Source organism: Puma concolor, chromosome B4 (genome assembly GCF_028749965.1).
Source record: "Puma concolor isolate L17-30 chromosome B4, mPumCon1.1.hap2, whole genome shotgun sequence".
NCBI classification, from domain to species: Eukaryota; Metazoa; Chordata; class Mammalia; order Carnivora; family Felidae; genus Puma; species Puma concolor.
The window spans coordinates 118889458-118904625 of record NC_141673.1 but is presented as its reverse complement, the minus strand read 5'-3'; the positions used below and the strand labels follow the sequence as shown (position 1 = coordinate 118904625).

Genomic DNA, 15168 nt, shown 5'->3' with positions numbered 1-15168 from the left:
TCTGGGGAAAGTTGAAAGTGCAAGTAGGTTAGGTACGAAGCCTGGGGTTTGGTTAAATGGCCCAGCATAAGTGACTCTATTTTGGGCCTGCGGTCTCAGGCCTTGAATCACCTGACGTGGAAAGCACCTGAGAGCCTATCATTTATTATTCATCTTATCACCTTCAAGATTTTGGATGTATGAAACTGTTCTAGTCCCCTGATTCCCCCCAAAACTTGGAGACAATTCCCTTAAGGAAAACAAATATGAGTTTAGTTATTTAGTTAAAAACTAAAAGTGCTACTTGATACTGGGTTCTTTGGCTAAAGGAAGAGTCCCCAGGAATCACTATGTTGATCTGGTCTCTTCCACAGGTGGCCCCAGTGATTAAAGCCAGAATGATGGAGTATGGGACCACAATGGTCAGCTATCAGCCCTTGGGAGACAAGGTCAATTTCTTCCGCATGGTCATCTCAAATCCCGCAGCAACTCACCAAGACATTGACTTCCTGATTGAAGAAATAGAACGCCTTGGACAAGATTTATAATTAGCTCACTGAGCTGTTTCAATTCTCTAGGTAGACAATTAAGTTGTCACAAACTGTGTGAATGTATTTGTAGTTTGTTCCAAAGTAAATCTATTTCTCTATTGTGGTGTCAAAGTAGAGTACAGTTTAAAAATCAAAAAACAAAAACAAAAAAAAACCACATTGCTCCTTTTAAAAATCCTTTCTTAAGTTTAGAATACCTCTCTAAAAATTAGCGACAAAAGGCTGTGTTCTAATCAATAATGAGAAGCTTAAAATTGTTTTAAATACTTCCCTTACTTTTAATATAGTGTGCAAATCAAACTTTATTTTCACTTCAGAGTAGTATGATTGAATAGTGCCAAATTGCCCCTGAATCATAAAAGGTTCTTTGGGGTGCAGTCAAAAGGAGAAAGTACATATAAAATGTATGTTGACAATAAAAACTCTTGCCTTTTTCATAGTATTAGAAAAAAAAATTTCTAATTTACCTATAGCGACATTTCAAATGTATTTAAATACATATAATTTTACAAAAGGAAAATATATATATTAAAAAGAAATCCTATTTTGTAACATATAGATTTTTATTTTATATGGGTTATACAAACTGCAGGGGCAGATATAAAAACTAAGCCAGATTTTTTTTTTCTCTTTCTTTTAATGGAGGCACAATAAACACTTAGTAAAGTTGTCTTGAAACCTAGGCCCACAAAATTCCTAAAAGGTATCTTGCCTTCTTTCTATTTAGGGTATGGCTTATCACATCCCTAAAGTTAGTATTACAAAATGAACACAAAAGAATATTGCAAGTTCTTTAAAATGACTGACCAGATCAACAAGAAGATTCTCTTCCTAGTTAAGTCTTCCACCCAGTTGGCCCTGAGCAGAGCCGCTCAGGAAGCCTGACAAGCCAAGCTTCATCTTAGACTAAACTAGGGTAATTGTTTGTTCTCTGCTTTCCAGTTCAGCTTGTTTTGAACAGAAGGTTGATGCCAGTTCTTGAGGCATCTTCCCAAACAATATTCTTTTAGTACGTCATTTGGATTAATTAGGTAAAATAAAAATAAAATCTCATCAGCCTGAGCAAAGAGGAATGAAGCATGCTCCAGAAATGTGGTGAGCCCAGAAAATTGAACTCAGCCCTGAGACAGGAGATCTCTGCGTGAGAACAATGATGTCATCCTGGGCACCATATTGCCACTGTCCAGGGAGGAGTCATTTACCTCCTGGGTAATTGCTTATTCCCATTCCCTCCCCCTCTCCTACCCACAACAATTCTCTCCTGCTAGGCCTCATCACTGAAATCCAGAATACTTAATTTCTATTCCATGGATGGTTATTTTCCTCTCATAAAGTGAGCTCCTCACCTGAGATTTTGAGACAGCATCTTAAGACCTTCTTTGATCTGCCTCTCATCAAGATCCAAAGTGACCAGAGTGTGCAGAAATAGTAAGATCTTTAGAATTCAAGATAATATTTTGAAAGCATTCTTCTTCCCCTATAAACCTGATGGAGAGACACGAGCTAACGAGCTCTCATAGATATTTGTGCGGCCACAGATTGTTGGATTCCAAGTACTAGAATGACAACTGCAGACTCATAGATGCAGACTGTAGATAGAAACTTAGAAACATTCATCCTTTCTATATGGACCAGATTAGTATTCAGTACATTCAGGTGTACAAGGGGAGAAAGAAAGAAATGCCCTATAATATATACCACAAGATCCAACCATCTGAAATCTGCATGAGCTTGCCCCTACATTCTTTCTCCCACATTATATACAAAAACATTGATACTTGAAATGAACATAGGTTTGGGTCTTTCCTGTCTAGGAAGCAAATAGGTTCCCTGTGACAACTAGGAGAAAACTTTTATCTGTGCCCCAGAATTTCATGAAGGAATAAGCTTCCCCATCTAGGCTATGCATCCCCTTCCTTTCTAGATATCGGCTATTGAGACTAAGCACAGAGCTGCCCACCTATTTTGAGCCTCAGGCCAAAAGGTCCTACCTCAGAGGCAGAGTCACTATCAAACCCATTGTCCTGCTTGGAGAAGATGGTGGAGTCCAGGGCCCTGCCCTAGACAGATCCCTCTTAACTCCAGGATGCTTATACCTTGTGGTACAGATTCTCTGTCAGAAGCTGCTGTTTTTAACTTGATAGTATGACAGAATTTAAAAGGAGGAACATTTGTACCTGTGCATGAAATTCCAGCAAAATAACTTCTACCCATAGATTGTTTCTCTCACCCCCTGCTCCTTCCAGATCCTTCCCTAAGTTGGCTGGGAGCCTTGCTCAGTCCTAGGCAGTAAAATCCCTGCCAACCATAACCCAGAAAAGGAGGTAAATAAAAGCCTAATAGGTCCCAGTAGTTTAATAAATATTCTTTAAAGTAGGTCTGTAATCTACTTGGGAGAGAAGGAATAAGGAAGGAAGGTTGTTTTGAACATCAGCTCAAATTCTCAGTGCCAAAGGCCTTTATAGGGGACCATCCTTTACAAATTTTAGAAAAGCCTGGTTTTAGCTTAATCAGAGTTGACATGGCCATTTTCATTTTATTCAGCAATATGGTGTTTATTATTTTTAAATACTTGAAAAAAAGTGGTATGTCTTTATCTGAGATGCATAAATGGTATTGACTTCATGTACTGTCACAAGGCTTGTGAGGAAAGGAAAGGAAATCAATTGTGTGTATAATCGTGTTGCCTTTGTTTATATTGATAGTACTGTCCCGTCACCTCAGATTGGGGTTGCGCACTTTAGATCTGAACTGTATGGTGTTGCAAATCAACATGTGTTGCTATAAAAGCTTGTACAATATATTATTGATATGTCGTTTTCCGTGTGGTAGCTGTACTGATATGAGAACTACATTTGCATCCATTCCTGTACTCTCACCCCCTCCCTCTCTCTGCTAAACTGTACACCCTCCACATCAGCTCTAATAGAGAACATGCCCTCGGCTAAGCTCCCCACTGAGAAATCTCCTTTGAGAACTATGTGATTTCACAAAAGGCAAGGTGAATGCTACTTCATCTCTGAAAATAGAAGAAACCGATGTGGATAGAGTGTCACAACCCTTCCAAATTGCAGGTATTGTCCCTGCCAGGGTTTTGGAGCAGGCTCTACCCCTCAGAATATGGACAGAGAATGCACGGGTGTAAATATAGCAGCAGGACAGGGAATCAAGGACCCTAACGGTGGGTATCATCTTGCACGTGCTTTCCTGTTTTCAAATGCTAAGTACAAACACTGTGTATTTATTAGTTACGTGTGCCAAAATACTGTTCCCAATTGGTGTTTCTGGAAGACATCGCCATCTTCCCAACATTACTCCATTACTCAAGACAGAAAAAAATAAAAAATATAAACATGTGGCAACCTGTTCTTCTTACCAAATATAAACCTGTGTATGATCTAAGTATTTTATCTGTGTTGTCTCTCTAAACCCAAATAAATGTGTAAATGTGGACACACCTCAGGCTTTGGTTGCTTATTTCTGGTTTTGCCTTTTTGTGGAGCTAATTTTTAATGAATTGCCTGAATAAGAGGCCCTTTCCTTGTCACGGAGCTCAGGATGTGGGTCTTTGTTGGGGAAAAAGCTCTCTTACTGTTGCTTCTGAAGGATGTTGTTTTACTGCTTTGGCTTCAATCCTTCAATCAGATCCAATCTTTTTTTATTTTTTATTTTTAAATATTTTAATGTTTTTATTTATTTTTGAGACAGAGAGAGAGAGAGAGTATGAGCAGGGGAGGGACCGAGAGAGGAGACACAGAATCAGAAGTAGGCTCCAGGCTCTGAGCTGTCAGCAGATAGCCCAACTTGGGGCTTCAACTCATGAACCGTGATATCATGACCTGAACCAAAGTTGGTCACTCAACCAACTGAGCCACCCAGGTGCCCCATGATCCAATCTTTAAAAAAAAAAAAAACATTTTAGGAGCACCTGGATGACCCAGTTGGTTAAGCATCTGACTTCAGCTCAGGTCATGATCTCATGGTTTATGGGTTCAAGCCCCGTGTTGGGCTCTGTGGGCTCTAGCTCAGAGCCTGGAGCATGCTTTGGATTCTGTGTCTCCCTTTCTCTCTGCCCCTCCCCACTCACATGCTCTCTCTCAAAAACAAATAAAAACATTAAAATTTTTTTTAAATAAAAAAATAAAAATAAACATTTTATTATGGAAAATTACACATGCATACAAAAGTGGAGACAATAAACTCCCATATAGGTTTCACTTACATTCAACATGTACTGATTCAGAGACTGAATCTTGTTTCAACCATTCCCCTACCTTACCTCTTTCCTGACACCAGATTATTTATATATGAATCTGTAAAAAGGGTTCCTAGAAAAAGGTCATGACAATTATCACAACTAAAACTAGAATAATATTGTCATAATAGTAGCAAATATTCAGTTAATGTTCTCATTTCCCTGATTCTTAATTCTATAGCAAAACCCATAGCCCATGGCCTGTGGCCCAGGAAAGCGAGTGAGGCCCACACAGCTTTCAGGACAGGTGGGGCACAGAGGATTCAGGAGCATGATACGATGCTATATACATGGGCTACTGCAAGCTGTTGTATACTGTTGGTTATTTCTGCCCTTCTGTGGGTTGTGAGTTTTGGAAGTATGTGTTCAAGGGCTTTTCTCCCATGCTCGCTCTTAGGGGTTAAGAGGGGCGGGCAGGTTAAATGCTAGAAAGCCATGGGAATTTAGTTGGTGGAATATATCCTGATGTGCCTCATCAGGTCCAGGCTGCCCCTATGGGCTCGAGATGCCTTCAAAGGTATTAGTCTGAAGTAAGTAGATACTACTTCAGGCAGATGCAGGGCTGGAGGAGGACATAAAGAGAAGGAGAGACAAGGTTTCTCGATAATTTCAGTATTGCTTATAGGGGACCCAATAGACAAGAGCTAACTAAAGAGAGAACACTTTGTGCATTCCTGCCTTTATTCTCATTATTTCCTCAGCCTGGGAAGAATCTCCATTCCTCCTTGCTCTAGAGAGCAGTATCTCATGGATATTGTTACAACAGCCTTCTTCATTAGATTTTGTGTGGGTTAAGTAAAACATATGTACGGCACTTAGCATGATGCTTTGCACACAATAAGCTTTCAACAATCTTGTTCTTGTAGTGATGCTGGTAATTATATATAACTTCTATAAATCAGCTTTGTCACCTCCTCAAACACCCACCCTTCTCTGGATTCCCCAACTACTAGCTCTTGGCCAGTAGTGTTCACTGGGCACTTATCTAACAAGTTCAGGTTGGAAATATCACCTTTTGCATTTTCTTCTGCTTAACCAATGTAGATTATAAGCAGAGTCTGTTTCTTATCCTTCTATGCTATCAGCCTTCCCTTATGTTCCCCCTCCCAACAGCACACACAGCCCTGACAAAATTCTGCAGTCTCCAGTGGTGTCCTACAAGTAGAAGGCCCTCCATCCTTACTGTCACTGGACCTCTCCATGATGACTCTAGGCAAGAAAACTCCTTCAGCTGATAAATGGGGTGGGGGAAGCTACTTGATCTCCAAGAAGAATGTAGGTGGAATGTGTTTTAAGATTATAGGTTTATATCACTGGATGGGAGAAGATACTTACTAATGACATATCTGGTAAGGAATTAACATAAAATATATAAAGAACTTATACAACTCAACACCAAAAAAATCAAATGATCCAATTAAAAATGGGAGGAGGACACCTAGACATTCTTCCAAAGAAGGGCTACAGATGAGCAACAGGTACATGAAAAGGTGCTCAATATTACTTATCATCAAGGAAATGCAAATCAAAACCATAATGAGATATCACCTTACACGTGTCAAAAAAGCAAGAATCAAAAAGAAAAGAAACGTGTTGGCAAGGATGTGGAGAAAAAGGAACCCTGTGCGCAGTTGGTGGGAATGTAAATTGGTGCAGCTATTGTGGAAAACAGTATGGAAGTTCCTCAAAATACCATATGATCCAGTAATTCTGCTCCTGGGAGTTTACCAAATAAAACAAAACAAAAAAACACTAATTTGAAAAGATGTATTCACCCTTATGTTTACTGCAGCATTATTTACAATAGCCAAGATAATGGAAGTGTCCATTAAAGGATGAATAGATAAAGATGTAGTATATAGATGTGACATATATATAGAATAAAGATGTGCACACACACACACAATGGAATATTACTGTCATAAAAAAGTATGAGATTTTGCCATTTGTAACAACATGGATGGACCTAGAGAGTATTATGCTAAGAAAAATAGGTCAGACAAATACTATATGAGAAAGACAAATACTATATGCTTTTACTTACATGTGGAATCTAAAAAAAGTTGAAGACACAAACATAAATCAGAAACAGATTCATAAATACAGAGAACAAACTGATGGTTGCCAGAGGACAGGGGAGAAGGGGATGGGCAAAATAGGTAAAGGGGAGAGGGAGATACAGACTTCCAGTTATGAAATGAGTAGGTCTTGGGAGTAAGAGGTACAGCATAGGGAATATAGTCAATGGCGTCGTAATAGTGTTGTATGGTGGCAGATGGTAGCTATGCTTGTGGTGAACATAGCATAATGCATAAGCTTGTCGAATCACACTATGTTGTACACCTGAAACTAATGTAACATTGTATGTCAACTATACTTCAAATTTAAAAAATAAATAAGTAAATAGTAAACAAATCAAAAGACTAAGTGGAAAAAAGATTGCAGGTTTACAAATCTGGAAGGCCCTCAGATGCATTAATTAATTCAGCTAAGTTTTATTGAGGAGTTACTCTATGCCAGATGCTTTCATATATTAATCCAGCACCTTCATTTGACATATGGGAAAAATGAGACTCAGAGAAGTTTAGCCATTTTCCAAAGTCAGTGAATTCACAGCACTAGCAGCACTTTGCAATGAGCTGATACACCTGGTGAAGCCTCAGAACCCTGCCTTCTAGAACCCTTCTAGACTGTCTTCATCTCATCTTCCGTATTTCCCTACCCACATCTCCCATCTCCATCGTTACCACTCTCTCCCACACTCAATGCCACCTAGCCTTTTCTGAGTCCTGCCCCAGGGCCTTTGCCCTTACCATGCCCTCTGTTGAGAACTCGCTGGCCCAAGAATTTTCCACAGCTGGATCCTTCCAAATACCACCTCCTTGGCAAAGCCCTCCCAGACCAACTGATCTGAATTTCTTCACTCTTAATCATGCCATTTCATTTAATTTTTTCATAACAATTTTCTCATTATTCATTTTTTGCAAACTTCTAAAATGCCTCGGTGGAAGATAACAATGCAAACTATGGCCTATCCAAGAAATTTATGATCAAAAATTGAATTTGAATTTTCTTAGACTCCATCATTGTCAAAATGAGAAAATCCAAACATGAATGAGCAAGAGAAGGAGCAATATGCCCATCCTAACATCCTGATAATACACAATTACTAAAGGCTTTTTGATAGTGCCCGGCCGTATATCAGCTTTCTAGGTCACTCCCGCCTCACTGAGACCTTGAAATTTTCTATTATATGATTCTTCACATTTTACCTTGGGCTTCTTACACTCTACTTTTATGAATTAGACTTCTTGTTTAACTTGATTTTTGAGCTGGCTGTTGCAATTGGGCAAACACATCTAGCTCTAAAATTAAACCAGAGGCAATGTCCAGCTTAACCCAATTTTTACCATCTTGGACAACTCTGTCTGAGGTTCTGTTTATGTTTTACAATAACAGGACCAGCCAGTGTAATCTTCTTTAATTTATTTGCCTATTAAAACATACATACAGGGGCGCCTGGGTGGCTTAATCGGTTAAGTGTCCGACTTCAGCTCAGGTCACGATCTCCTGGTTTGTGAGTTCGAGCCCCACGTCAGGTTCTCCGCTGTCAGCACAGAGCCTGCTTTGGAGCCTCTGTCCCCTCTCTTTATGTCCCTCCCCCACTTGTGCTCTCTCTCTCAAAAACAAATAAAACATAAAAAAAAGTACATATACAAATTATGTATGTATGTATATAGATATCCTATCTATACACAGTTGCATACACTTACATGTAATTATGCAGATAAAAGCACACACACACACACATCCACTATAATTTAATGCACTTAGTGGTACCACAATAAAATTCAAATCTATTTCAGGGGCGCCTGGGTGGCTCAGTTGGTTAAGCACCCAACTTTGACCCAGATCATGATCTCATGATTCGTGAGTTCGAGCCCTGCATCAGGCTCTCTGCTGTCAGCATAAAGCCCACTGTCCTCTCTCTCTACACATTCCCTGCTCAAGTGCTTTTTCTCTCTCTCTCTCAAAGATAAATAAGCACTTAAAAAATCCAAATCAATTTTAATAATTGACACAAAATAGGATCAAGCACTCACCAAATGCTCAGTAGCTCAGAGCCCAAGTTTAAAGAGAACTGGAGGGGTTGATTTCCCAAGAAATAAGCAGAAGCGCTATAAAAACACACCGTGAGCATTGGCTGGCAAATAGTCATAACTGTTTCTTTGTGCCTATGAATGGGGGAGGCCCAGAAGGGAGGACGGCAGGGAGCAGGGAGGCTGAGGAAGGTAGCAGGCTCCAAGGAGTCTATACCACCCCACGCCTTCTTCGGCCACCATTTACCCTTCTCTCAGCTGCTGAGCTATTTTTATCTGAGGAAATGTAAAATAAAAGTTGTATCAAAAGGGTAAAATAACTACCAATGGGCCATCTTCTGCCATGGAGAGAACAAATGATTGAATGAGAAAGGAAACAACGGGATAAAGCCGCCATGAGGGGCCAAGAGGGTGGATGGAAATAGACCAAAGCCCAAGTAAGTGACCATCTCAGATCTGCATGCCCCTTGGCTGAGGGAAACTGTAGCCCATTTTCCACACCCATCTCACTGAGTCCTCTACCAGTAGCCCAATTCCAAGAACTACTTTCACTTGCCTAATCTCCCACCAGAAGAAAACACCATTAACACAAAGACCTGACTCAGTTTCACCTCCCCACAAAGCCTTCCTCATGTACCCTTAAGCAAATACACTGTGCTTTTAGATGTTCTATCTCTGTAAGGCTCACTGGCATCTATGTTGCTTTGGAAACGTTCTCCAACTGTTTGATATCTGTGACTCTAGTCTGTCCATCGTGTTTCAAGGGCAAGAACAGGCCTCCTAGTCACAGGCTTAGAGACCTGGAAAGACTCTGAAAGATCATCTGGCCCATAGCTTCACAAGCCCTGGGCTGGGGGACCCAAGAAGAATGAAGACTTCTCCAAACTGGGGCAAATTATAGAAGATGAGGACAACAAAGAAGGGGTTTTGTACCACCGAAGCCATTCATTTGGAAGGGCAGGCTCTCATCTCAGATTCTGCCCTTGTTACATTCTGTTGTTGGCTGTCGTTCATCAGTGCCCTGTCATTTCTAACACGATAGTGATGGCAAAAGAAAGAGTTACCAACTCTGCTAACTGCATTTTTTTTATGTAAACCATAAATCTGAGAACCACTCATTTCATCAAATCTTTCAGATTCTCCCCACCCCAACTTCCATTTCAAGGCACTTGATCAGCCTTTAATAAATGCAATTTAAATTGACTTGAGTATTTGCAAGTCAAATCAAATGCTTTGAAACACTGGAATGTGGTATAGTCTACTTATTCACCAATAATATTTTCATTTTCTTTTTTTTTTTTTAATTTTTTTTAACGTTTTTATTTATTTTTGGGACAGAGAGAGACAGAGCATGAACGGGGGAGGGGCAGAGAGAGAGGGAGACACAGAATCGGAAACAGGCTCCAGGCTCTGAGCCATCAGCCCAGAGCCTGATGCGGGGCTCGAACTCACGGACCGCGAGATCGTGACCTGGCTGAAGTGGACGCTTAACCGACTGCGCCACCCAGGCGCCCCAATATTTTCATTTTCAAACTCACGTACATCCCCACAGCTTTTGGCATCAGACTCCTCATTCATTCCTTGCATTTTATTGTGATTTACCCAGGTAGGTGTTATCTTTGGCCATGCAAAATAATAAGATTTTAATTCTTCCCCCCAGGCAGCTACTTAAGGATATTAGAGCCTAAGATCTTTCATGATGTTTCAAATAAACAAAGACTTTCAAAATTAGTCTTTGATAGATGGATGAGAAGCTCTGACTATGAAGTATCAAAACCATCTCTTTGCTTTACTCTGCTGACTTCATATGAGAGTGAGTTATAGGACTGTTTTGTGATCTGGATGTTTCCTGTGCTCCACTGAGTAGAACAGCAATTCTTTTTCTACTTCATATTTCCTGAAGTTTCCTTGTCTGTGATTCAAACAAATTTACACATCTGATACCATTTGCTGCTGCATAGAAACTGACAATTTGCAGCAACATACATCAAAATGTCCATTTAGGAAAAGCACCTGGTTTAACATCTGTCTTTGTGCAAAGGAAGCTCTGATTGGCAAAGACTTTATAAACTCGGGGATATTCTTGATTCTTGCCATCCCGGTTAATTCCTTGAAGTCTGCTGTAGGGAATAGGGAGAAAGATGAATATGAGCAGAGAAACCAAGTTGTATTGTTGTATTAACCTCTTCATCCCATTTGTAAATGTGAGTATTGGAAGACCAAATAACTGAGGGGATTTGTTTAAATTGTAAAAAAAAAAAAATGGTATTACCCCAAAGTATGAGAGATTTTAAAACATGTCCCCATTCCCCACGTCCTCACCTGATATTTCTTTCATGTGTAATAGTAAGGGATTCCAATCACCATGCTAACCCAACCAGTGTTGGAATTACCTGCCCAACATTTATGATAAAACAACAAACTGGAGGTGTTAATTATGGAAGCTGAGGGTTCCCATGGGACCCTCTTCTTGTCCTTGCAGTCTACAGAGGCACCGAGTCCTATTAACTTCCTTTCCAAGGACTTCCATGGCTCCAAGTAACTCCAGATCTGATTTAGTATATGGGCACTTAGGAGTACTATAATTTTATGGGAGGAGCCTTAACAGAGTGGGCCTGTGGCAGCCTAGAAACCTAGGCTCCTGCCAGGAGAGATCGGAGACCTGTGCTCACATACATTCCTCCAAAGGAGGCAGCTGCTGGAGCCAGATTGCCTGGCCTCAGATGCCAGCTCTGCTTTTCATTAGCTCTGTGACCCTGAGCAAATCACTTAACCTCTCTGAACCCCAGTTGTCTCACCTATAAAGTGAGGGCAAATATAGTACTTATCTCATAGACTGATAACGAAGATTCAAATGAGAAGAAAACCAGATGCCTGGAACATTAGCAAATGTTCAATAAGTGTTCATTTTATGTTTATGCTGTGCCTGTAAGGTCCAGGCTTAGGTGCAAGCCCCTCATCCTTAACTCCGCTAGAGAAGATTGTCCCAAACACATAGAGGAGGTGACAGCTGCATCTTCCTGTAGAAGGCCATTCTACGAATCATCAACCGTGAGAATAGCAGGCGGGTGACTGAGGAAGCCTTGGTCACCTTGGTCTCAGTATTAATAGAGACTAGGAGGAGACCCAGACAAGCTGGACAAGACAGCTGAGTAAAGAGGCAACAAGGAAGTAAGCTATGTTAGATGGGATGAATTATCCAGTACTTGTTTTTTTGGTTTTTTTTTTTTAATTTTTTTTAGTGTTTATTTTTGAGACAGAGAGAGACAGAGCATGAGCAGGGGAGGGGCAGAGAGAAGGGAGGCACAGAAACTGAAGCGGGCTCCAGGCTCTGAGCTGTCAGCACAGAGCCCGACGTGGGGCTCGAACTCACGAACCGTGAGATCATGACCTGAGCTGAAGTCCGACGCTTAACCGACTGAGCCACCCAGGCGCCCCTCCAGTACTTGTCCCCCAAAGCATATCCTTGCCTCAGACAGGCACCCATCAGAGTTAGAGCAAAATGGAAGGGGACTCAGCTTTGGCTTCGTTGGAATTGCTAATATGTTCTTACCTAAGGCTTATGAGCTTCCATTTATACATGAGAATGTATCACCGGGCACACCTCAAGAAGGAAGAGTGACTTTGTCTCCCCCAAGCCATTAAAGAGCTTCCAACACCTCAAAAACAAGTAGCAAGGAAGCACTAAAAGTACTCAGTTGAAGGTCCTCCCTGGCCAGCATCTGCTATCATTGGTCCTGGCACATAGCATGTGCACAGTTAAACACAAATAAAATACAAGCGCTCCACTCTCTGCTTGGATTTGTTTCCCACTTTTGGAAAAAATGTTTGGGATCTCAAATAGTGTCAGAACTGAGGCCTCTGGCTGTGGAAAAGTAATCAAAAGCTTATCACGGTTGGCAAGAAAATGACTTTAGGAGGAATTCCGATTTATTTAAATATGCTAAATTTGTAAATTCCAAGAAAATCCAATTATACCAAGTTGAGAAGAGGAGAGATTCAAAGGACTTCTTTCAACTCAGATTTCAGTCAGTCAAGGAAATCTTGCTGCTAAATCTTTTGCCTTCTTATTTACTATTATGTCTGTTTGGGGATTGTCGAGATCAAGATAGTAAAGAATTGGGGTTTTCTTTGGTGTCCATTTTTATTTCAGTTGTTGTGGAAGGTTTACATTCCCTCTGTGCTGCTGGGATCTCTTCTAGATGGAGAAACATTCCTCGCTGTGCGTCTCCACAGACGGCTGAGCCTGCTCTGGTTTATGTTTGGGGAAGAGAAGATTACTCTAATTGTCACGCAGGAGCCAAGATGTAAGGAAACAGTATTCTTTCTGTGTATGCACTTGGTAAAGTTGCAGAAACAAAGCATCACCTCACTTCGCTTCTTCCAAAGGGTAGATGGAATCTCAGGTAAAATATCTATTGAGGATGGACCATCTACAGTGATTCATGGGTGAGAAATCTAATTCCATCTAATTCTGACATCGGGTCCTTATCTCTGCCCAGGTCATGATGAGCTATAATAGTTTATCATAAGAGATTACTCAGTCGGGGAAGAAATGCAATGCATGAAAGGTCCCGAGCCACTGACACCAATTAATCTAGAAGTTATAACAACACTCAGGGCAGGAATTGAGGGATGGGAGAACTGGCAAAGGCATGGCCCAGTGCTTTTGCCTGACTCATTCTGAATCTAAGACAGCTATTCCAGAATTCCAGAAGCCCCTTTAGTACTTCTTGGACTAATGACAAAATTCCCTACTCCCCCGTAATATATTGTCCCTTGTCTTTATGAATTCTGAATGTCTTTTCCTCGTCTGTAAAATCGGATTCGTGATAATTCTCGCAGAGGTTGTAAGGATTCGATGAGAAAATACCTTCAAGGCTCTTGTCGAGAGTAAGCTGCTGGAGCCTGTTCCCTCCGTTCCCTCCCCTGTCCTGTGGCTGCTCTTTCTTCCTATGGCACTAGAATTGCCTCCCGGGAGAACTGCTGCTGGGGAGTCAACCAGGACAACATATTCACTACGAATGTGATTGTTTGCCACCCTGGGTAGCTCTTCACTTAACTGAGGGGTTTTGTTTCCTCGTTTGTTGCAACAAAACGTCAACTGAGACCATGCGCTGCTGCAGAGTCGCGGGTTTGAGCACACTGGGAGCAGGTTTTACTCCAGCAAGCTCATTTATAAGGGTTTTATTGGATTCCATTTAGATAGGGCCCCACAAGGCGCAGACCAGATAATCAGCTATTAGCTGGTGAGCAACAGACACCTGAGACAGAGGACCCCAGGCTGACAGATTTCAAGGCAGCTGCGGAGCTGACTCCTGTGGGCCGCGGAAGGCCTCAGCGTGCAAGCTAACAGAACCAGCGAGGCTCTGTCTCCCACATCCCACAGCACAAGACTGGCGCTCGGGAAGAATCGCTGTTTGCCTCATTCATGTCACTCACAGGCCACAGAAAGCCACTCTCCCTGTGTCTCCCCAGGCCCCTGAACAGGATCACGCACAAGGAGCCCCGTCTGCTAAGAACAACCCTAGGAGGAACCAGGTCCTTTCAAGTTCTGTCCGACACAGAACCCATAATCGTCTCATCCTCCCTGTGCCCAGACAAGGGAAGAACAGAAAGAGAGGAAAGAAACGGAAAGGGGTCTTAGTCATTATTCCCTCTGATGTTAAATAACACACAATGTGCTTCAGGGTTGGGGGAGACCCATCACAGTGCCCAAGAATATAAATATAAATTTCCGTGTTAAAGAGCATATCTAGGGGTGCCTGGGTGGCTCAGCCGGTTAAGCGTCTGATTTCAGCTCAGGTCATGATCTCACTGTTAGTGAGTTCAAGCCCCGCGTCGGGCTCTGTGCTGGCAGCTCAGAGCCTGGAGCCTGCTTCAGATTCTGTGTCTCCCTCTCTCTCTCCCCCTCCCCTGCTTATGCTCTATCTCTCTCTCTCTCTCTCTCTCTCTCTCTCAAAAATAAACATTAAAAAAAATTTTTTTAAATTTTTTTTTGCTTCTCTAGAAACCATGTTTCCCCAAGGGTAGATAGTACTGGAACAAGTGCAGTTTTAGGACTAGCCCTGGGTTCATACCCCTTCAGTGCCATAAGCTTTAAGATATGTTCAGCCATGCTAAAAAGGGGGGGGGGGAACCTTATAAATTCACTGGGCTCCAAGAAAATGAATACTAGTGAAACAGTTTTCATGTGATTAAATCTATTAGACTTGGAGGCAATAAACCTTTAGGCACATGAGCTGCTTCCTGGCTTCCTCTACCACAGAGCATCTTAAAAATC

General features: G+C 41.5%; 2 protein-coding genes across 2 annotated transcripts in view; one reads left to right on the top strand and one right to left on the bottom strand.

The window, feature by feature from the left end:
* Window positions 1-3987, top strand: part of GAD2 (glutamate decarboxylase 2) — an 87103-nt gene extending 83116 nt beyond the window's left edge. Inside the window, exon 16 of the mRNA XM_025930095.2 lies at window positions 354-3987. Within this exon, the coding sequence (XP_025785880.1) occupies window positions 354-527 (174 nt within the window). The 3' untranslated portion in view covers window positions 528-3987. The remainder of the gene's footprint in view (window positions 1-353) is intronic.
* The window catches only part of LOC147579456 (uncharacterized), a 132112-nt gene that overhangs the window by 11828 nt on the left and 105116 nt on the right, over window positions 1-15168 (bottom strand). The gene's annotated exons all lie outside the window — the stretch shown is intronic.